Consider the following 23,340-nt stretch of genomic DNA (forward strand, 5'->3'; position numbering starts at 1 on the left):
ACATAATTGAAAATAATTATAAATGCATACTAAATTTTCATAAAACAAATTTAGAATCATATCTTAAAACATCCTCGAAATATCCTGAATCGTCCTGGACATATTCAGGATGATCCTGAGGACATTTTGTGCTGTCTGGGGGACTGTGAAACATATGTTAAAGTCAAGACGATTTACTGCATAATTGTCCTATTCGAAACATATTTATCGTATTATAATATTCCGAAAAGTTTTTCTCTGTTAATTAAATTAAATTATAATGCGTAATATACAAAATACAAATATGAAAAAAATCAGAATTATTTATAGGATGCGAAGATTTCTTCTCTTTATATTTGTGGTTCTAAAAAGATTGTTTTGTTTGGCACTATGGGATGAATTTTAATTTTGACCCAATCACTCGTATGCACAATCACTTGATAGGTGGTGATCATGGGTGTCCGCAGGTGGAAGGCAAGACTGGCCATTTGCCCCTATCAGCAAACAATTAAACATTTGTCCTTGCTTGAAATAAAGAAAGAAGATGCCATATTACAAACGCAACGCACATCTACCTTATCGTGATGAGAAAGTTTTTACTACCAAAATTATAAATTTTAAACTATAAATATTTTAATTCTACACTGAGAAATTTTCCATCGTACCATATATTACATAATTATAATTATATAAAAATACTTTATCGTAATAAGTTATTTGATACGAAGAATCGATAATTATGATTTGATTTTAATACACTTTCATACAATTAATATTTATGACATGTTATATAATAATTATAAGTAATTATTTTGCAATTTTAAATTAAATATAAATTATTAGAATAAATCATTGTTATATAATTATATAATAATTGTAATTTTATTAAAATAATTGATTGTAATAATTTATATTTAATTAAAAATTGCGAAATAATTACTTATAATTATTATATATTGTATGTCATAAGTAATAATAGTAATTGTATCAAATTGTTTTAAAATCAAATCATAATATCGATTCTTCATATAAAATGCATGGTCGGGCAATATATGTGCTGCGGGATTAGTCATTTTTACGCGTTTTAACTTATTTTATTGGCTATGATTAATAGTATGCAGACATGCGTTCGGTCTTTGGGTAGTAGGCGCGCCATGCAGTCTGCAGATGGCGCGCTTACCTGCAGCTATCTAAAGTCACTAGATAGATAAAGTACCGCAATCGTCCGCCATTTTAATTCCAACTGCACGGTGTTTTCATCACAATTATGTTCTCTTCACATCTGTCACAATACGTAACCTTTCTCAATGGAGACACAACGCAACGCTGCTTCGTAGAATTGCACTTAGTGTGTTGATAAGTTGCATGTTTGCACTAAATACACTTCCAACGCCATTTTTATTCCACGTATTTTACCACGGATTGCGGTACTTTGTCAATCTAGTGACTTTACACCTATCTACACCGAAAAGGGACTTCATTTATGCACCTCAGTGTACCCTAGATCAAGCGTTCGTATTTGACTGCTGTAGCGAGGAGCGAAGTTGGCAGTTTAAAATATTTATAATAAAGCAGTAAGAAAGTTAAATTTTATCCTCAGAATTTTCTCGTTCTATCGTACAAAAGAATCATAAATTTCACTTGACTCGATATAAAGATAAGAACCGATCATGAATACCGGCCAAAATGATTTGTCTTTTGTTAGATCATTGGATGTTCTTTTATTGATGCGTATGCATGTCAGTAATTTGACAACCAATCAGTGCTCACCCATTGAGCGCGCACTATCGTTTATTTTCTGAACGCAGTTAGTGATTCGAAGGCTGAAACGTGTGACAGTCGCGATAATGTTATCGACGGATGTGTATCGTGGTGTGAATCCCCTTGCAAAAAGTTGAAAATTACATTTTCTAGATTACTTCAACAGTAAGTATTATTGTTTCTATTAGCTTCTATTATCTAAGTACTCTTTTTTTATATAGCTTAATTGGAACAGAATTATTGTGTGTGCTTAATGAAATAAAATTGTGTGCAAAATTGATGTTTAATATCATTTGAGGATGACAGATAAAATAACACAACTCTGTCATTGTTATTAAGATATACATATCAATTCCTCAACAGTGACAATCGTTTCATTAATTTTTAACTTTATTAACTTAATGCTCTGAGAAACAGATTTTCTTCATTAAAAACACGTGCATGAAAATATCTGTGGCATAAGAAGTTTTGAAATATTGCGTTATATTTTGTAACATATTGCGGAAACTTCTCATAGTCATTCCTAACCGTTTTTACAATTCGTTTATAATTTGTCACTCATTTTTTTAGTGTAATAAAATATGTGATAACTTTTATAACCTATAAAATTTTTTATTGTTACTCGTTATCCAACTTTAATTTTGCAATATAAATTAATATTTTATATAAATAAGATTACATCGATTTACAGACTTAGTACACAATGCCACAACTACCACGTATCACCAGGTCCTTACGGATGTTCACCTCCCTAGAACGTAGACAGGGGACGTCGGATTTTAAACCAAATGACTTGTTAAAAAAAAGACGAGAATGGGTAAAAGAATCCAAGAGGTAGGAACTAATGTTCGAAGTACAAAATATTTTATATTTCCTGGATCCCTTTGTATTCAATTAAATTTAAAGATATAAATAGTAAGCACTATACGCAGTTTCCATAATAATTTTATATTCACACATTACAGCAATTTTGATTGGCATACTATATGTGACAGAGCGTCTGAAGATCTTACAGTGTATTTACGTAAATTCAGAGATGTTGTGCAACGAGCGTTAGGTAAGTATTAAATAGCAACAGTGAAATGTATGGAATTTCTACTTCTTGCTGCTATGATTTTCATAGATCAAATTACTCTGAAATTGATGGTCAACTCATTCCTCCACATATATTTATATGTCCCTATATATTTTTTATATGTTTTATATTTTTATTCTATAAATATTGCATAATTTGGCATTATTTATTTACTGTTTCTAGTGGGTGTTCCTCCGAATGTTGTAAATGATTTCGCACTTTATGCATTACGTTTGTTAATCGAAGACAAAGAATTAACACGAAGAAAATTTAACATGCTTGGCCAAAAGTCGGGGCACATCACGTATGAGCTCGCACTTCTCATGATGAATGTATGATATATATATATATATCCTATAATAACAATATGTATATATGTTTCTTAATTGTTATTATTATTTATTAATACTACACAGATTGTCCAAGAAATTAAAGCGAACTGTTACGACGAGGCTATAGAACTCTTATCGGAATCCAAGGAAAATGTGGATGTCGACGCTTCCAGTTTTCACGGTTTCGGCGCAAACATTCCCTATAATCAGGCAAAAGTCGTGTGGCCTGATACCACTGGACTTCACAACATGTCAGAGGGAACGAATTCCAGCACCGATAAATTTACCATGATGATACATGAAACGAAACCTTCGGTACAAAAGAAGTCTATAGTAAGTATTGATTATGTATACAGGGTATCCTACATAATTGTTAATCTCCCGAAAATTATGCAATTAACTTTAATCGTCTTGAACTTCATAAATTAAAGAGGCTTTAAATCGATGTCAAGATTAATCCTCCTTCATCCCTCTTAAAGTGAAGAGTAACTCTGAAATATAAAACTAATCATTTCCATAATTTATGTTAGAAAGCAGGCAACTTTTGTCTGAAACATTTTCCCTTAAATGTTAACTGCTACGTGGGCCACCCTGTGTATACAAGGTGTCTCAAAATCGCCGATAACAAAAGTTCTGATATGAGAGTGTTGTGGCTATTATGACAGTTTCGTATTAGAATTTTTGTTTTGGAATGTTCGGTAGAATCGGTCCTTAACATTATTACTGATGATTTTAAGACACCCTGTGTATATACGAAGAAGAAATTTTAATTTTAAATAATAGACTTCTTTTCTGTTGTCTATTTACAGTTTGACAAAACAATATTTACAAAGGAATTGAAAAGTTGTCACGAGCAGTGTAATACCAAAATGTCATATCAGGATTTTTCCACGAGAATATTGAACGAATTAAAGAATTCGCAAAATATACAAGTCGACCTATTGGATCTGCTAGGTTTCGAGCATTTCGACTTTATTCAGTACATTATCGAGCATCAAAAAATCATTGTGTCAACGTACTTAAAGACAAATCAAATCAAAAGACCGCAAGCCAGTCCAGGAGGACCTATAATCAGTGGTCAGGTAATAGTACAGTCCGAAGTGGAGAAGCTGTTGTGCAAGCAAGTACGTAAGGAGGAGAAGAAGTTGAATAAACTGGCGAGCAAGCGAGACGCCAAATCAGAAGCTGAGGAGGGTGAATTCGAACCTGCCGAGCTGCGACTCAAGAGACAGGAAGCGTTTGCAGCTATGCACACGCCGCTGTTTCCCAGAAAGCACACCCTGGAGCGTGGTATGCAGGAATCGTATCCCTTCGTTTTCGATTCCACAGCGAGCGTGAAGCAGAGCATAGTGTCGGGGCAAAAAATATTATTAACCGAGGATGTTAAAAGGGAGAACAGTGAACTTTGCGAGGAGGTGCACATACCGGTACCGAAGCAGGAACCCGTTAACATCGAGATGCAGCCTGTGTCGATAGCCTCTCTGGACGATATTGGTCGGATGGCTTTCAGCGGCGTAACGTCGCTGAACAAAATTCAGAGTATAGTCTTCAACGCGGCGTACAACACGAACGAGAACCTGTTGATCTGCGCGCCGACCGGCGCGGGAAAAACGAACGTGGCAATGTTGACCGTGGTGCACCAGTTGAAGCAGAACATTCAGGACGGGCAATTGCAGATTAGCCAGTTCAAGATAGTCTACGTTGCGCCGATGAAAGCCCTGGCGGCCGAAATGACTGCGAATTTTAGCAGGAGACTCGGTCCGCTGGGCGTGTGCGTCCGCGAGCTGACCGGCGACATGCAGCTGACGAAGCAGGAGATTCAGCAGACTCAGATGATAGTGACCACGCCGGAGAAGTGGGACGTCGTGACGCGGAAGGGTACCGGCGACATCTCTCTCACCAGCATCGTCAGGCTACTGATCATCGACGAGGTGCACCTGCTGCACGGAGATCGAGGGCCCGTGGTAGAGGCGCTCGTCGCGAGGACCCTGCGCCAGGTGGAGTCGTCGCAAAGCATGATCAGGATAGTGGGGCTGTCGGCAACGCTGCCGAACTACGTGGACGTTGCCCGATTTCTGCGCGTCAATCCGCACAAGGGGCTGTTCTACTTCGACCACCGCTTTCGACCGGTGCCTCTTAGCCAGACCTTCGTCGGCGTGAAAGCTGCCAGACCGCTGCAGCAGATGAACGATATGGACCTCGTGTGTTACAACAAGGTCATAGACATGGTGCGGCAGGGTCATCAGGTCATGGTGTTCGTACACGCGCGGAACGCCACGGTGAGGACGGCAAACTTCCTGAGGGACGCGGCCTCGAAGAACGACACGCTCAGGTACTTCCTGTCGGACGCGCAGGCCAAGTACGTGAACAAGGCGTTCGCCAAGTCGCGTAACAAGCACCTCGGTGAACTGTTCAACAACGGATTGTCGGTACATCACGCCGGTCTCTTGCGTTCGGACAGAAATCTGATCGAGAAGTATTTCGCCGACGGCTTGATCAAGGTGCTGGTGTGCACCGCCACGCTAGCCTGGGGCGTGAATTTGCCGGCGCACGCGGTCATCATACGAGGAACCGAGATCTACGACTCGAAGCACGGCTCGTTCGTGGACCTGGGAATACTGGACGTGTTGCAGATCTTCGGCCGCGCCGGCAGGCCGCAGTTCGACACGTCGGGCCACGCGGTCATCATCACGTCGCACGACAAGCTGTCCCATTACCTATCGCTGCTGACGAATCAGATACCGATCGAGAGCAGCTTCATCACGTATTTGGCCGACAACCTGAACGCCGAGATAGCACTGGGCACGATATCGAGTGTGGCCGAGGCGGTCGAGTGGCTGAGCTACACGTACCTATTTGTGCGAATGAGATTGAACTTTCAGGCGTACGGCATGGTGCATCAGACCTTGCTCGAAGATTTTAATCTGGAGAAAAGACGCAGGGAGCTCGTGGACGTTGCCGCCAAGGCGCTGGACAAGGCCCAGATGATCAGGTACGACGTGCGCACCGGTGATCTCGGCGTAACCGACCTGGGACGTATCGCGAGCCACTACTACCTCAAGTACGACACTGTCGAGATCTTCAACGAGCTGAACAAGCCGATAATGACCGAGGCGCAGATTCTGGCGATGATATCGCGCGCCCAGGAGTTCGAGCAGCTCAAGGTGCGCGATGACGAGGTGGACGAGCTGGACCAGTTGCTGCAGGACTGCGAACTCACGGCGCAAGGCGGTGCGGAGAATGTCCACGGCAAAGTCAACATACTCTTGCAGACGTACCTGTCCAGAGGCCGGGTGAACACGACATCGCTGATATCCGATCAGGCGTACGTCACGCAGAACGCCGTGCGAATAGCTAGGGCGCTGTTCGAGATCGCACTCAGGCGCAACAACGCTGTGATGGCTGGACGACTGCTGCGGGTGGCGAAGATGTTCGAGGCGCAGCAGTGGGACTTCGTGACTCCCCTGCGCCAATTCGACTGCCTCCCCATGGAGGTGCTCGACAAGATCGAGCAACGGGATTTCAGCGTCCACCGATTGCAGGAGATGGACGTGAAGGAGATTGGCAGCGCCCTGCGGGACCAGCGTGCGGCAGCGTTGGTGAAGAAGTGCTGCGACGAGCTGCCCGCGTTGGAGATGGAGTACAATCTACAACCCATCACGCGCACCGTCCTGAGAATACGACTCAAGTTGATCCCGCGGTTCCGTTGGAACGACAAGGTCCACGGGAAGAATTCGCAAGCCTTCTGGATATGGATCGAGGATCCGGATCACAATCTCATCTATCATCACGAGTACTTTATGCTGACGAAGAAGATGGTCTGCCAACGGCTCGAGCAGGAGCTCGTCATCACCATACCGTTGTCGGAACCGCTGCCGACTCAGTACCTGGTGAAAGCTACGAGCGACCACTGGCTCGGCTGCGAAGCCGTGTGTCCGTTGACCTTCCGCAATCTCATCCTACCAGAGACGCATCCGCCGCACACGGATCTGTTGGAGCTGCAGCCCTTGCCCGTAACCGTCCTGAGGGATCCAGCTTTCCAGAGTCTCTACAATTTCACCCACTTTAATCCAATACAGACGCAGATCTTTCATTGTCTGTATCACACGGATAACAACGTCCTTCTCGGCGCGCCAACCGGCTCCGGGAAGACGATCGCGGCCGAGATCGCCATGTTCCGCGTCTTCAAGCAGTATCCCGACCAAAAGGTCGTTTACATCGCACCCCTGAAAGCCCTAGTCAGAGAGCGCATAAATGACTGGAAAATGCGGCTGGAGAACAATTTGCAGAAGAAGGTGGTGGAGTTAACCGGAGACGTGTCGCCCGACATAAAAATCATTGCCGGTGCGAGCGTGATCGTCACGACGCCCGAGAAGTGGGACGGTATCAGTAGGAGCTGGCAAACGCGAAGCTACGTGCAGAAGGTGGCGCTTATCGTGATCGACGAGATTCACCTGCTAGGCGAGGATCGCGGACCGGTGCTGGAGGTGATCATCTCGCGGACCAACTTCATATCGTCGCACACGCAGAAGAAGGTGAGGATCGTGGGATTGTCGACCGCGTTGGCCAACGCGATAGACCTGGCCAACTGGCTCGGCATCAAGGACATGGGACTCTACAATTTCCGTCCATCCGTGAGACCCGTGCCGCTGGAAGTGCACATCAGCGGATTCCCCGGCAAGCACTACTGTCCCCGTATGGCGACCATGAACAGACCAACTTTCCAGGCTATCAGGCAACACGCGCCGAAAAGTCCCTCTCTGGTGTTCGTGTCCTCGCGTAGACAGACGCGCTTGACCGCTCTCGATTTAATCGCCTTCCTCGCGGCGGAGGATGAGCCTAAGCAATGGTTGAGCATGCCAGAGGAACAGATGAACAATATTCTTGAGAATATAAAAGACTCGAACTTGAAGCTCACACTCGCTTTCGGAATCGGTCTGCATCACGCCGGTCTTCAAGATAGAGATAGGAAAACCGTCGAGGAACTATTCGTCAATAACAAAATTCAGGTACGTGATGCGATTTTCTGTAAATAATTTAGAATTAAAATGTGCACATAGTCATTATCACATAAAACAGTAAAGATAACTTTAGTAACTATGTTACTATTAGGGGTGTGATTTAGTTTTGAGGGTTTTTTTTGCTCAAAAACGCATGTATTTAAATATGATAATGAGTGAATACCTTAATCAAATTATTTTCCTTCGTTTTCTATAACTTTTTCCCATCTTTCTGGCAAGAGATGGATTCCACCACGATAAAATGACTTTTCTTTTGAGTCGATCCATTCGTCGACGAATTTTCGCACTTCTTCGAAATTATCAAAGTGTGTATCCTCTAAAGCGTGTTGCATCGACCGGAACAAATAATAATGCATCGATCAATGTCCGGAGAAGACTTGACATTCAAGCTCTAATAGTGTTTCTTTCACTGATAACGCAACGTGAGGTCGAGCGTTGTCACGAAGAATCACTTTCCGTCGTTTGCTCGCAATTGGTGGTCGTTTTTCGTCCAATGCTTGCTTCAACTTGTACAATTGGTGTCGATAACGATCAGCCGTGACAGTCTCGTGCGGATTTAACAGCTCATAGTACACTATTACTTTTGAACCGTGAATATTGCGTCTCGGAGTGGATGTTGATGGTTCGCCTGGATCCACCCATGATTTTCCGCGTTTCGGATTATCAAAATAGATCCACTTTTCATCCCCAGTAACAATCCGAGACAAAAGACTCTTCTTTTTTTGCCTGGCGATCAACGAAATGCAAATGTTCAAATGGCACTTTCCGATAATTGATGTCGAACCCATTTCCCTTCCTTCTGAATTTTTCCCATTTCATGTAAATGTTTGGCAACTGTTGTACGATCAACATTTAATGCTCTGGCAAGAGATGGATTCCACCACGATAAAATGACTCTTCTTTTGAGTCGATCCATTCGTCGACGAATTTTCGCACTTCTTCGAAATTATGAAAGTGTGTATCCTCTAAAGCGTGTTGCATCGACCGGAACAAACAATAATCGCATGGAGCAATGTCCGGAGAAGACTTGCCATTCAAGCTCTAATAGTGTTTGTTCACTGATATCGCAACGTGAGGTCGAGCGTTGTCACGAAGAAGAATCACTTTCCGTCGTTTGCTCGCAATTGGTGGTCGTTTTTCGTCCAATGCTTGCTTCAACTTGTACAATTGGTGTCGATAACGATCAGCCGTGACAGTCTCGTGCGGATTTAACAGCTCGTAGTACACTATCCCACCAAATACAGAGCATTACTTTTGAACCGTGAATATTGCGTCTCGGAGTGGATGTTGATGGTTCGCCTGGATCCACCCATGATTTTCCGCGTTTCGGATTATCAAAATAGATCCACTTTTCATCCCCAGTAACAATCCGAGACAAAAGACTCTTTTTTTTTGCCTGGCGATCAACGAAATGCAAATGTTCAACCGGTTCGCAATGGCACTCTCCGATAATTGATGTCGAACCCATTTCCCTTCCTTCTGAATTTTTCCCATTTCATGTAAATGTTTGGCAACTGTTGTACGATCAACATTTAATGCTCTGGCAAGAGATGGATTCCACCACGATAAAATGACTCTTCTTTTGAGTCGATCCATTCGTTGACGAATTTTCGCACTTCTTCGAAATTATCAAAGTGTGTATCCTCTAAAGCGTGTTGCATCGACCGGAACAAATAATAATCGCATGGAGCAATGTCCGCAGAATACGCGGGGTGCGGTAAGACTTGCCATTCAAGCTCTAATAGTGTTTGTTCACTGATAACGCCACGTGAGGTCGAGCGTTGTCACGAAGAAGAATCACTTTCCGTCGTTTACTCGCAATTGGTGGTCTTTTTTGGTCCAATGCTTGCTTCAACTTGTACAATTGGTGTCGATAACGATCAGCCGTGACAGTCTCGTGCGGATTTAACAGCTCATAGTACACTATCCCACCGAATACAGAGCATTACTTTTGAACCGTGAATATTGCGTCTCGGAGTGGATGTTGATGGTTCGCCTGGATCCACCCATGATTTTCCGCGTTTCGGATTATCAAAATAGATCCACTTTTCATCCCCAGTAACAATCCGAGACAAAAGACTCTTTTTTTTTGCCTGGCGATCAACGAAATGCAAATGTTCAACCGGTTCGCAATGGCACTCTCCGATAATTGATGTCGAACCCATTTCCCTTCCTTCTGAATTTTTCCCATTTCATGTAAATGTTTGGCAACTGTTGTACGATCAACATTTAATGCTCTGGCAAGAGATGGATTCCACCACGATAAAATGACTCTTCTTTTGGGTCGATCCATTCGTCGACAAATTTTCGCACTTCTTCGAAATTATCAAAGTGTGTATCCTCTAAAGCGTGTTGCATCGACCGGAACAAGTAATAATCGCATGGAGCAATGTCCGGAGAACACGCGGGGTGCGGTAAGACTTGCCATTCAAGCTCTGATAGTGTTTGTTTCACTGATAACGCAACGTGAGGTCGAGCGTTGTCACGAAGAAGAATCACTTTCCGTCGTTTGCTCGCAATTGGTGGTCGTTTTTCGTCCAATGCTTGCTTCAACTTGTACAATTGGTGTCGATAACGATCAGCCGTGACAGTCTCGTGCGGATTTAACAGCTCGTAGTACACTATCCCACCAAATACAGAGCATTACTTTTGAACCGTGAATATTGCGTCTCGGAGTGGATGTTGATGGTTCGCCTGGATCCACCCATGATTTTCCGCGTTTCGGATTATCAAAATAGATCCACTTTTCATCCCCAGTAACAATCCGAGACAAAAGACTCTTGTTTTTTTGCCTGGCGATCAACGAAATGCAAATGTTCAAATGGCACTTTCCGATAATTGATGTCGAACCCATTTCCCTTCCTTCTGAATTTTTCCCATTTCATGTAAATGTTTGGCAACTGTTGTACGATCAACATTTAATGCTCTGGCAAGTTCTGAAGTGGATTCTGTTGGATTTTCGTGCAATAATGCTTGCAAATCTGCATTTTCAAGCTTTCTTGGTTGTCCCGAGCGTTCTTTGTCCTTCACATCAGTATCACGACTTTTAAAGCGTCTAAACCAGTATTCACACGTCTTACTTGATGGGGCAGAATCACCATAAGTTTCCACAAGACTTCTATAACCGTCAGCCGCAGTTTTCTTTTGATTAAAAAACAAAAGCAACGCATGTCGAAAATGCTCTTTCGGAAGTTGCATTTTTACGATGATATAAACACGACTGTTATTGCATCTATTGCTATAATGCTACTGAATGTCATGGATAATGTCGACACCGTAAGAAAGAACAGTTATCGGAAACAGCTATTGGAAGAAACTGACACTACAGCCATCTGTTGCAAAACCCTCAAAACTAAATCACACTCCTAATAAATAATATAATTAGTTAATAAAATAAATAAAATTAATTAATTAATTTTGTACGCGCATTTAGTTTTGAATGTAATTTATGTTATACGCATTATATGATATATGATTAATTTAGGTATTGATCACGACGGCCACTTTAGCCTGGGGCGTCAACTTCCCGGCTCACCTCGTGGTGATAAAAGGCACGGAATACTACGACGGTAAATTGAAACGTTACGTGGACATGCCGATAACGGACGTCTTACAAATGATGGGTCGCGCTGGCAGGCCGCAGTTCGACAACTCTGGCGTGGCGGTCGTCCTCGTGCACGATTTGAAGAAAAGCTTCTACAAAAAATTCTTGTACGAACCGTTTCCCGTGGAATCTAGCCTGATGGGAGTACTATCCGATCACATTAACGCGGAGATCGTCGCCGGTACCATAAAGAATAAACAAGAATTTCTCGATTACCTGACGTGGACCTACTACTTCCGAAGATTGATGAAAAATCCGAAATATTACGATCTCGATGTCCTGGAGCCTGAGTGCATCAATCAGTACTTATCACTGTTGGTGGAGACCACCATAAGGTCGTTAATAGATTCACATTGCATCGATTCCGACGAGGTATGACGTGATGCAGCAGAATGATTTACAGAGCACGCATCGTCACATTAATTAATAAATTATGATTGACATTCTAGGATGAACAAAGTCTAATTTCACTGCCGATGGGAAAGATAGCGTCGTTCTATTACTTGTCGCACAAGACGATGCTAATGTTTACGCAATCGCTGAGAGAGAACATGACGCTGGATCAGTGCCTCCGCATACTCTGCCAAGCACACGAGTACAACGAATTACCTGTGAGACATAACGAGGAACTGTTAAATGAGTATGTAATTATATGTTATTAATAATTGTCGGTGTTTTTTTCCATTTGCTTTATTAAACGTCCGAATGTCCAACAGAGAGTTGGCACAATTGTGCCGTTACCCCGTGGATCAGTACACCTACGACTCACCGCACACGAAAGCATTCCTCTTGCTGCAGGCGCATTTTTCAAGACTGCCATTACCATGCACCGATTACATTACTGATCTCAAATCGGTGCTCGATCAAGCAATCAGAATAATACAGGTATCCATTACTGGAGAAAATAAAGTACTGAGGAATTAGACATAAATATACAGGGTGTCCCGGGTTTTAACCGACAAACTGCGGGAGCATATTCTACTAGTGGAAATAAGAAAAAATTCTTATGTCGAGTTTGCTTAGAAATGCTTTATTACAAAGTTATGAACCAATATTGAAAAGAAATATCAGATAAGTAACAACGGAACATAGTGTAGAATTTGGAAGGTCGAAGATGTTTATGTTACGTGTATTCACATGTATTCGTGTTCACTATGTTCAAACGATTCAGTATGATTGTTACTTTCACAACAGTAGCCGTTAGATTTCAATCGTCGTGTCAACTAGCAATTACTATCAGAATGCCAAAAGTGTTTTCAAATGAGGAATACACTGATATTCATTTCGTGTACGGATTCTGTCACGGAAATGCACGAGCTGCCGTACGAGAGTGTCAACGTAGATTTCCTAACAGGAGAGTACCAGATAGTTCTGTGTTTAGTAATACCCATTTGCAATTACGTAATTTGGGTTCATTTCGACCTATGAATGAATATGATGATGTTCGTTCAGCTCTAAGACACCGACGACGCTCGGAAAGAATCTTAAATCTTTTTGATAATACTCCTACACAAAGTGTTCGACGTGCTTCAGCTCAACTGCAGATATCGCGAAACACTATTTGGAGAACATTGCGTGCTGATGACAGATTCGCATATCGTTACGCACCTGTACAAGAATGACTTCCAATCGATTATCAGAAACGAGTCGAATTTTGTAACTGGTATGTGAATGCAGTAGAAAGGGACAATCTTTTCTCATCAATGATATTATGGGCAGATGAAGCGACCTTTACAAGACGAGGCATATTCAATTCTCATAATAGCCATGTATGGGCTCATAATAATCCACGTACTACCAGACAAAGAAACTTTCAACACGAATTTCGATGTAATGTTTGGATGGGTATGCTTCATGACCGGCTTATTGGTCCGCTCTTTTTACCTGACCGATTGAACGGAGAGTCTTTTCGAAGATTCCTATCAAACGATTTACCAATTTTGATGGAAAATGTGCCACTGCAGTTTCGTCAAAACAGCTGGATACAGTTAGACGGTTGTCCATCGCACTATGCTAGACAAGTTAGAAACTGGTTAGATGAACATTACGCTCATAGGTGGATTAATCGAGGAGGACCTGTTTTCTGGCCTCCAAGATCGCCCGATTTAACGCCTCTTGATTTTGATTTATGGGGAACTTTAAAAAATAAAGTTTACAGTACAGAAGTAATCTCGCTTGAAGATTTAAAGCAACGAATTACTAATTCAGTTACTGAGATGCAACAAAATTTTCAGGAATGTCGTGCTGTAACAAATTCTGTACTACGTCGATGTCTAGCTTGTATCGATGTGCAAGGACAACATTTTGAAATGCGTCACTAAATCATTGCGTAGATAATTTTTATTTTTGTGAAAAAATCCGTTGTTACTTATCTCATATTTCTTTTCAATATTGGTTTATAACTTTGTAATGAAGCATTTCTAAGCAAACTCGATATAAGAATTTTTTCTTATTTCCACTAGTAGAATATGCTCCCGCAGTTTGTCGGTTAAAACCCGGGACACCCTGTATAATTTTTTATTTGTCTTACAAGAGGAAAAGATCAAAAGATAGTTTAATTAGAATATTAATTTTGGAGATTAATGGTACATTTAGGTGTGAAAAATGTTTTTTTGAATTAGCTTAAATAAAGAATTTATTCCATTAGCTATAAAATTAATAACAAAATTCGACATTCTTGAAGAAATTTCTGTTTTCTAAATTAAAATTTTTACATAATTATTATTTCAGGCAATGATCGACACGGTCGCGGAACGCGGATGGCTAACAAGCACGTTAAGAATAATGCAACTGTTCCAAATGATCGTACAGGCACGATGGGTCGACGAATCAGCGATCACGACGTTACCGTATATAAGAAAGGAGGACCTGCACTTGTTCGCATCGTTGTCGTTCGTTCTTCCGGTGTTGTGCTCCGTCACGTGCAACGATTACAGCAAACTCGCAAAAGTTTTATGTAAGGACTATCAGGAAGATCAAATACGCGAGGTACCAGGATTTAAATATCTGACGTTCTTTGTGCCGTAAAAATATCAAATGTTGCTAAAAGATTAATATCTTTTTCAGATGCATCAAGTGATGAGGGATATGCCGGTAATATCTGTTGATTTAACGCTAGACAGTTCCTGGAACGAGGATGCCGAGAAGAAGAGAATAAAATTGAAACGCAATAACGACAGCCCTCCAGCTGTTCGGCGAGCCGAGGAATGCACATTAATCATCGGACTGAAGAGAATGAATAATTCCAGAACATTAAAAGCGCATTGTCCAATGTTCCTAAAGGGGAAAGACGAGAGCTGGTTCCTGGTGCTAGGTGACATCCAGAATAAAGAAGTCTGGGCTCTGAAGAGGGTGTCCGGTGTAAACAGTCAGCAGAGGTACCATCAGTTGCAATTCACCGCACCTAGTCGCTTGGGTAAGCCGACTCGTTTTTCTTCGATCGCGCTTCGAGTCGGAGCCTCCGACTTGAATCCTTCTTGAAATACGAGACTCGAATTTCAGGACCGCTGAAGCTGACGTTCTACTTGATTTCGGACTGCTACATCGGTTTGGATCAGCAGTACAGTATCTGCCTAAGTGTAACACCTTGAACTGATTTTTCACGACGACCCGTATTCACTCAAGACTGACAGCTATCCAAGTGATATCGTTATTAATTTTTCTACATTGCCGATATGAGGGACGGTAGAAAGAAAGTCTAAAACTTTGTTAACGTTTATATCGATCACGAACGAAGCGAGATTTATATTACAACTACGCGCGAATGTGATCGCGGCATATTTATCGTATGCGGAAAAAGGTTGTGTACACAGAAACTTGTACATATTTTTCTCATGTAATTTTATTATATAGGTCTGTGAAATCACATCATACACATATATGTATATACATACATACATATATATATATATATGCTGCATGTGTGCATGTATAGATATAGACTATACTAAGTTTTTGTTTTCCATACAAATATAAGCCTTATTATCTCGGTATATAAAGATAGAAAAAGCAACACGTCAGATATCGGTTATACAATTCCGTATTTCGATCTCTTCTTGTTTTTCAACGAGCGAGTTGATTGCAAAACGCAAATCAATTCCGCACGTTCGTTAGTGTTTCGATCCATGCTCCATCCATATTCTAAAGAAATAATATATTGTTCGACGTTTATATAAGTTATGTAAAAAAAAAGAAACATGCTACATGAATTGCAAGGTTCACCGTGTACTTTTCAGTTTTATATATACTGACCCCATTTCAGACTTACATCATGTTAACAGTAATACGATACTCCGATTATTCGATTTAATTCTCCTATGCTTAGGTAACAATAGATTATAGGATAGGAAGGATATGAGATCATTCCATTGCTTTGTGTGAAAAGAAAAAAAAGAAAAAAATATGCATTTCCTTTTTTTTAATATCCTAACTCGTATATTGATATATCAATTAATATCGATGCAGATTCGTTTAGATACTAAGGGTTACATAGCAGACTTCTTGGTGTTCATGAGCCCATAATCGGTGCACTTAATGCGACATCAGGAGATCAGGCAACGTGAAGCGAATACGGAATAATGCAAACGAGCCTCATTCAAGATCGAGAGGCGGTAAGTCGTAAATGAAACTCGATTCGACCGAGAGCGAAGCTGATTTTTCGAGTCTTAAGTAATCCGAATTTAAGATCTATATTATTTACATATTCTTTAAGACACGTACAGGTCCAGAATACCAAATATTATGTTTTTTTTTCTAATCGATCTAAATGACTTGTGCCAATCTCGAACACAGTAATGTACCTATCGTAACTTAACGTAACAAAATTTAAGCACCACAAATTATATTACCTTTAATTGTATAACGTATAGTCTAATTATCTAGAATCTTATTTAAACAATTACAAACTTAACACAAGAAAATTTATTTTTAACTAATCTCGTCTGGTAATAATAGCAAAACTCACTCTTTTGACGACGATTCAAAATCAACTCTCTCTCGTTCTTGGTTTTTTGTTTCTTTTGGAAGAGGCACATGAAACACACTTTGCTATAACATCTACTCTAACTGTACCAGTAACCAAAGCAAAGAAATATTTAAGCTCCTTCCCACGTACATATTGAAATCTGGAAGTACTGCACATCTTTGTAAGTAATAAACCGAAATGCGTTTATATAAACGGTTCCATCTGTTAGACGTGATACAAGAATTAACACTTGTCCCACCACCTGCTGCGTGATAGCCATACGACGCGAGTAACATTAAACGTAGCAGTTTAGATTCGCCTTCCCTTCGCGTTATTCTTATAAAACTTCTCGACCTCCTTCCCCAGTGTTGTTCAATTTAATTTACAGGGTGTCTGTTATTTTTAACCGTCGAACGTTCATTCCATTTGAAAGAAATGTTTGTACTGGTCGACGACCAATAATCATGTACACACGGATCGTGTTTTATCACTCGAGGACCAAGGAAGCACTGGCATAACTGACAGAACTATCGTTTGCATTGTTGCATTGACTGCTTTGAGCATATTTCAAAAACTTCAGGTTCATTCTTTGGCCATTCGTGTTTCCTTTAAGACTATGAATCGCCTGTAAGAAGGAACAAAATCGAGGCGTCACGCGAAAGAGTAAGGGAATTTAATTCAATTCTCTACGTACCTGCAGTAAAACACCTATCGGATGTCGGCCGCATATAGTATTGTTATATTTCTTAAGGTAGTCGGTGAACATCGCCGGATTCAGAGTCTCTATAATGTCCATACCCTGTGATACGCGAGCATAAATATGGAATTAGAATTTTTACTTTAAACAACACCGCTGCTTGAAGCGCCCAAGAGCGCATTTACCATCTTATCGAGGTTCTGAATAGATCTGTGTATAGGCCCACACGATCTATCGTAGTAAGTATAGCGAAAACGTTGTCCCCAGTGGCAGAAGTCGGAGGAGATGACGAATAACGTCTGCGGATCGGCCATGTACGGTGCTAACAGTCTCCCGTAAAGCGCCTCCCTTTCCGGGCTCAGCGATCCCACCAAGATTGGGATTATGGTAAACGAGTTCTTAAATCTGAGTGGGTAAGAGAAATCTCACGTGAGTGAGGCGGATCAATTTCGCATTCTTGTTACGTGGAACAAGAAGTGCGATGCAAGCCTTCTACTAGTCACGAATATGATTTTCTCCGATTATAATTAGGGAATAATCATGCAATTGATTTCTGAACGTACGCTTCCATGACTTTGGCGATGAACGGCAACTGCATTTCGATACTATGCTCCTCCTCGTCTGTATTCAGATCCATGCACTCAAAGTGACCAGTTTCTTCAAGGTCTCTTCTCACTGTTAAACACGTACACATAGTTAGAGCACGCTGTGTGTAAGGACTGCGTGTACAACGAGGAACGTTTATGCGCTACGCGCTTAATATTTTTACATCCGTCATAGGTTTTGCGCACTAGGTTACGTGGTGTCAAGGTGAATACGAGAAAATCTGTATACCTTGTTGATCAATGTGTAGATCATATAATGGAGTTAGGTAAATGGAAGCCGAAGTTAGAGCACAACCTGGTAATCTCACATGATGAGAAGGGCCTAGAATAAATATCCTACGGCTGCATAACAGCACGTTGCACGTTTCATTTGACTGAGAAATTTGAAAAATTACAAACTAAACTATATATTACGTAACCTACATTGTACTAACCTACTGTGTACAGTTTAAAAAATTTAGGAAATTTAAATTTATTAATTGGAGGAGAACAGCGCAATCTTTTCGGGATACTGTATCTTTTTATACTTAATTCAGAAAAGTCTCTCATATCTTTTACGATACTAAGATAAAGCATCTCTATAAAAGCATTAAGTGATTACTAAAGATAACAGTCATCATATATGGAGGCAAGCATAAATTATCTTTCCTTAGACTATATTTGTAAATTACAACTAATTATATACACTCTTAAATCATATTAACAAATTAGGTATATTCTTAAACTGTAATAACTTAATTAATAACAATTTATACTTACACAACTACAGGACTAATTTGTCGGTAAGCAAACCCGGCACATGCCCCGCAGTAGCTGTATCCTGCATGCCTGCAAAATTATGCGATTATGTTTTCATACACGTACATGTATGGCACATAACATAGTTTTGACAGTGATATCACGTTAGATGATTACTGACGGGGCAATGATTGCTCTCGCTGGTCCATGGGATAAATCAGCTGCACTCAGCCAACCCTCCAATTGTTTACTCAATTCCGGACCTGTAGTAAGCGGAATAATCAACACATTACATTTCATATTCTCAAGTCAACTTCGACTAAGATTACTCTTCGCCAGATTTATCAATATCTCACATCAGATAATAAAATTCGAAACATTAACTGCTGAATAACATTAATGTGTACAAATGGGCGGAAAGCGAAATGCTCCCCTTTGACCCCTGTCTTTTCTTACCGTTGTCCGAGTACCAACTACCAGCGTGAGAAGCTCTCCTTATTAATGCCATTTTTGGAGTGAACGCGTTCGCTCTTGCCCTTCGGACGTGTTTAGCTTAACGTTCACCGACACTTCATCTAGCGTGATCAAAACCCTAAGGAGATCAGGCAAGACAAGAGAGTAATTTATATTTATATTTTAGTGGTATGTAAAATGTTTATAAAGCACTATTACAAGACCTTTGTAATAGTGACTATTGTCCTTCCATAGATTATTCAGTGAGTACAATTACTGGCACGCATCGACTTGAAAACAAAGAGGCGCAACATGGCGGACCCGTAATTTCACCGAGCGGATTGAGGTGGAGCTATTCTATTGGCTGACACGCAAATCGATACGTTTCCCTTGCCTTAGTTTTTCACTATGACACTATTTCACTGGTTCTTTGGGTGTATTTGTTGGACGCGCTTTAAGGGGAAGCTGGAGTTGCTAGTGAACTATTTTTTCACTATAGCGATGGTAAGAAAGTCCGCTCTACAGGACTTTATATTCGAAATGGAAAAAGTTAAAAACTTGCATTTGTCTTTTCTAACTTTTTTCCATTTTGAATATAAAGTCCTGTAGAGCGGACTTTCTTTCTATCTATACTTCATTTGTGGAAAGGATTTTTTATTCTGCACAAGCAATAAAGAGAATTTTCGAAACTGCAATTACCATCGCTATAGTGAAAAAATAGTTCACTAGCAACTCCAGGATCACCTTAAGGGGAAGCTAAAGTTGCGAGTGAACTATTTTTTCACTATAGCGATGGTAATTGCAGTTTCGAAAATTCTCTTTATTGCTTGTGCAGAATAAAAAATCCTTTCCACAAATGAAGTATAGATAGAAAGAAAGTCCGCTCTACAGGACTTTATATTCAAAATAGAAAAAAGTTAGAAAAGACAAATGCAAGTTTTTAACTTTTTTCCATTTTGAGTATAAAGTCCTGTAGAGCGGACTTTCTTTCTATCTATACTTCATTTGTGGAAAGGATTTTTTATTCTGCACAAGCAATAAAGAGAATTTTCGAAACTGCAATTACCATCGCTATAGTGAAAAAATAGTTCACTAGCAACTCCAGGATCACCTTAAGGGGAAGCTAAAGTTGCGAGTGAACTATTTTTTCACTATAGCGATGGTAATTGCAGTTTCGAAAATTCTCTTTATTGCTTGTGCAGAATAAAAAATCCTTTCCACAAATGAAGTATAGATAGAAAGAAAGTCCGCTCTACAGGACTTTATACTCAAAATGGAAAAAAGTTAAAAACTTGCATTTGTCTTTTCTAACTTTTTTCTATTTTGAATATAAAGTCCTGGTAGAGCGGGCTTTCTTTCTATCTATACTTCATTTGTGGAAAAGGATTTTTTATTCTGCACAAGCAATAATGAGAATTTTCGAAACTGCATTACCATCGCTATAGTGAAAAAATTAGTTCACTAGCAACTCCAGGATCACCTTAAGGGGAAGCTGAAGTTGCGAGTGAACTATTTTTTCACTATAGCGATGGTAATTGCAGTTTCGAAAATTCTCTTTATTGCTTGTGCAGAATAAAAAATCCTTTCCACAAATGAAGTATAGACAGAAAGAAAGTCCGCTCTACAGGACTTTATACTCAAAATGGAAAAAAGTTAAAAACTTGCATTTGTCTTTTCTAACTTTTTTCCATTTTGAGTATAAAGTCCTGTAGAGCGGACTTTCTTTCTGTCTATACTTCATTTGTGGAAAAGGATTTTTTATTCTGCACAAGCATTAAAGAGAATTTTCGAAACTGCAATTACCATCGCTATAGTGAAAAAATAGTTCACTAGCAACTTCAGCTTCCCCTTAAGGTGATCCTAGAGTTGCTAGTGAACTATTTTTTCACTATAGCGATGGTAATTGCAGTTTCGAAAATTCTCTTTATTGCTTGTGCAGAATAAAAAATCCTTTCCACAAATGAAGTATAGATAGAAAGAAAGTCCGCTCTACAGGACTTTATACTCAAAATGGAAAAAAGTTAAAAACTTGCATTTGTCTTTTCTAACTTTTTTCTATTTTGAATATAAAGTCCTGGTAGAGCGGGCTTTCTTTCTATCTATACTTCATTTGTGGAAAGGATTTTTTATTCTGCACAAGCAATAAAGAGAATTTTCGAAACTGCAATTACCATCGCTATAGTGAAAAAATAGTTCACTAGCAACTCCAGGATCACCTTAAGGGGAAGCTAAAGTTGCGAGTGAACTATTTTTTCACTATAGCGATGGTAATTGCAGTTTCGAAAATTCTCTTTATTGCTTGTGCAGAATAAAAAATCCTTTCCACAAATGAAGTATAGATAGAAAGAAAGCCCGCTCTACCAGGACTTTATATTCAAAATAGAAAAAAGTTAGAAAAGACAAATGCAAGTTTTTAACTTTTTTCCATTTTGAGTATAAAGTCCTGTAGAGCGGACTTTCTTTCTATCTATACTTCATTTGTGGAAAGGATTTTTTATTCTGCACAAGCAATAAAGAGAATTTTCGAAACTGCAATTACCATCGCTATAGTGAAAAAATAGTTCACTAGCAACTCCAGGATCACCTTAAGGGGAAGCTAAAGTTGCGAGTGAACTATTTTTTCACTATAGCGATGGTAATTGCAGTTTCGAAAATTCTCTTTATTGCTTGTGCAGAATAAAAAATCCTTTCCACAAATGAAGTATAGATAGAAAGAAAGTCCGCTCTACAGGACTTTATACTCAAAATGGAAAAAAGTTAAAAACTTGCATTTGTCTTTTCTAACTTTTTTCTATTTTGAATATAAAGTCCTGGTAGAGCGGGCTTTCTTTCTATCTATACTTCATTTGTGGAAAAGGATTTTTTATTCTGCACAAGCAATAATGAGAATTTTCGAAACTGCATTACCATCGCTATAGTGAAAAAATTAGTTCACTAGCAACTCCAGGATCACCTTAAGGGGAAGCTGAAGTTGCGAGTGAACTATTTTTTCACTATAGCGATGGTAATTGCAGTTTCGAAAATTCTCTTTATTGCTTGTGCAGAATAAAAAATCCTTTTCCACAAATGAAGTACAGATAGAAAGAAAGTCCGCTCTACAGGACTTTATACTCAAAATGGAAAAAAGTTAAAAACTTGCATTTGTCTTTTCTAACTTTTTTCCATTTTGAGTATAAAGTCCTGTAGAGCGGACTTTCTTTCTGTCTATACTTCATTTGTGGAAAAGGATTTTTTATTCTGCACAAGCAATAAAGAGAATTTTCGAAACTGCAATTACCATCGCTATAGTGAAAAAATAGTTCACTCGCAACTTCAGCTTCCCCTTAAGGTGATCCTGGAGTTGCTAGTGAACTAATTTTTTCACTATAGCGATGGTAATGCAGTTTCGAAAATTCTCATTATTGCTTGTGCAGAATAAAAAATCCTTTTCCACAAATGAAGTATAGATAGAAAGAAAGCCCGCTCTACCAGGACTTTATATTCAAAATAGAAAAAAGTTAGAAAAGACAAATGCAAGTTTTTAACTTTTTTCCATTTTGAGTATAAAGTCCTGTAGAGCGGACTTTCTTTCTATCTATACTTCATTTGTGGAAAGGATTTTTTATTCTGCACAAGCAATAAAGAGAATTTTCGAAACCGCAATTACCATCGCTATAGTGAAAAAATAGTTCACTAGCAACTCCAGCATCCCCTTAATTGTCCCTAGAACTTTTTCACTTTATCCTATATATAGGGTGTAAATAATTATATATTCAAGTGTATATAGGACAAACATTCATTATCAAAATAAATATGATTGCATTTGTAAAATATTATATTTGTTACATATCGCTATATTTATTAATAATAATGTGTACGCGGCATAAAATAGTATTATAAATATATCTATTTTATATCTACATCCATTTTGGAGTTGGAACTTCGTAGTTATAAGTAAAAATAAAAATAAAAATCATGATTTATAGATTTACATTATTTAATTATTTAAAATTAAAATTTCTATAAATAAAAACGGGTATCAAATTTGCCAATAGGTGACAATAAGTGTATACACTTGTTGTTACCTATTGGCAAATTTGATACCCGTTTTTATTTATGGAAATTTTAATTTT

The 23,340-nt window shown here is 39.7% G+C and overlaps 2 protein-coding genes across 2 annotated transcripts; one reads left to right on the top strand and one right to left on the bottom strand.

Moving 5' to 3' along the window:
• The first annotated feature begins 1,771 nt into the window (after window positions 1-1,771).
• LOC105279588 (activating signal cointegrator 1 complex subunit 3) lies at window positions 1,772-15,990 on the top strand. Its single transcript, XM_011339456.3, has 12 exons — window positions 1,772-1,905; window positions 2,432-2,574; window positions 2,706-2,797; window positions 2,999-3,147; window positions 3,232-3,480; window positions 3,957-8,156; window positions 11,653-12,144; window positions 12,222-12,412; window positions 12,489-12,657; window positions 14,503-14,760; window positions 14,839-15,187; window positions 15,274-15,990. Exons 2-12 carry the CDS (start codon window positions 2,444-2,446, stop codon window positions 15,360-15,362), a joined length of 6,369 nt encoding a protein of 2,122 aa, XP_011337758.2. The 5' UTR covers window positions 1,772-1,905; window positions 2,432-2,443; the 3' UTR covers window positions 15,363-15,990.
• A 525-nt stretch (window positions 15,991-16,515) lies between these two features.
• On the bottom strand, window positions 16,516-19,488 carry LOC105279587 (protein MEMO1). The gene is made up of 8 exons (XM_026974537.1): window positions 19,232-19,488; window positions 18,957-19,038; window positions 18,797-18,865; window positions 18,267-18,379; window positions 17,996-18,107; window positions 17,618-17,837; window positions 17,430-17,534; window positions 16,516-17,360 (listed from the first exon to the last, which is right to left on the bottom strand). Exons 1-8 carry the CDS (start codon window positions 19,281-19,283, stop codon window positions 17,223-17,225), a joined length of 891 nt encoding a protein of 296 aa, XP_026830338.1. The 5' UTR covers window positions 19,284-19,488; the 3' UTR covers window positions 16,516-17,222.
• Between the last annotated feature and the right edge of the window lie 3,852 nt (window positions 19,489-23,340).

The sequence above is a fragment of the Ooceraea biroi genome, chromosome 13 (genome assembly GCF_003672135.1).
Source record: "Ooceraea biroi isolate clonal line C1 chromosome 13, Obir_v5.4, whole genome shotgun sequence".
Classification (NCBI taxonomy): Eukaryota; Metazoa; Arthropoda; class Insecta; order Hymenoptera; family Formicidae; genus Ooceraea; species Ooceraea biroi.

What these genes read in the sequence shown, in the direction of transcription:
- LOC105279588 (XM_011339456.3), top strand. Translation starts at nt 2,444, where the DNA reads ATGCCACAACTACCACGTATCACCAGGTCCTTACGGATGTTCACCTCC. An exon ending in TGGGTAAAAGAATCCAAGAG is followed by an intron (nt 2,575 to 2,705) that starts GTAGGAACTAAT and finishes CACACATTACAG; the next exon opens with CAATTTTGATTGGCATACTA. An exon ending in AAGCAATCAGAATAATACAG is followed by an intron (nt 12,658 to 14,502) that starts GTATCCATTACT and finishes TTATTATTTCAG; the next exon opens with GCAATGATCGACACGGTCGC.
- LOC105279587 (XM_026974537.1), bottom strand. Translation starts at nt 19,283, where the DNA reads ATGGCATTAATAAGGAGAGCTTCTCACGCTGGTAGTTGGTACTCGGAC. An exon ending in GCGAGAGCAATCATTGCCCC is followed by an intron (nt 18,866 to 18,956) that starts GTCAGTAATCAT and finishes ATAATTTTGCAG; the next exon opens with GCATGCAGGATACAGCTACT. An exon ending in TCTACACATTGATCAACAAG is followed by an intron (nt 18,108 to 18,266) that starts GTATACAGATTT and finishes CGTGTTTAACAG; the next exon opens with TGAGAAGAGACCTTGAAGAA.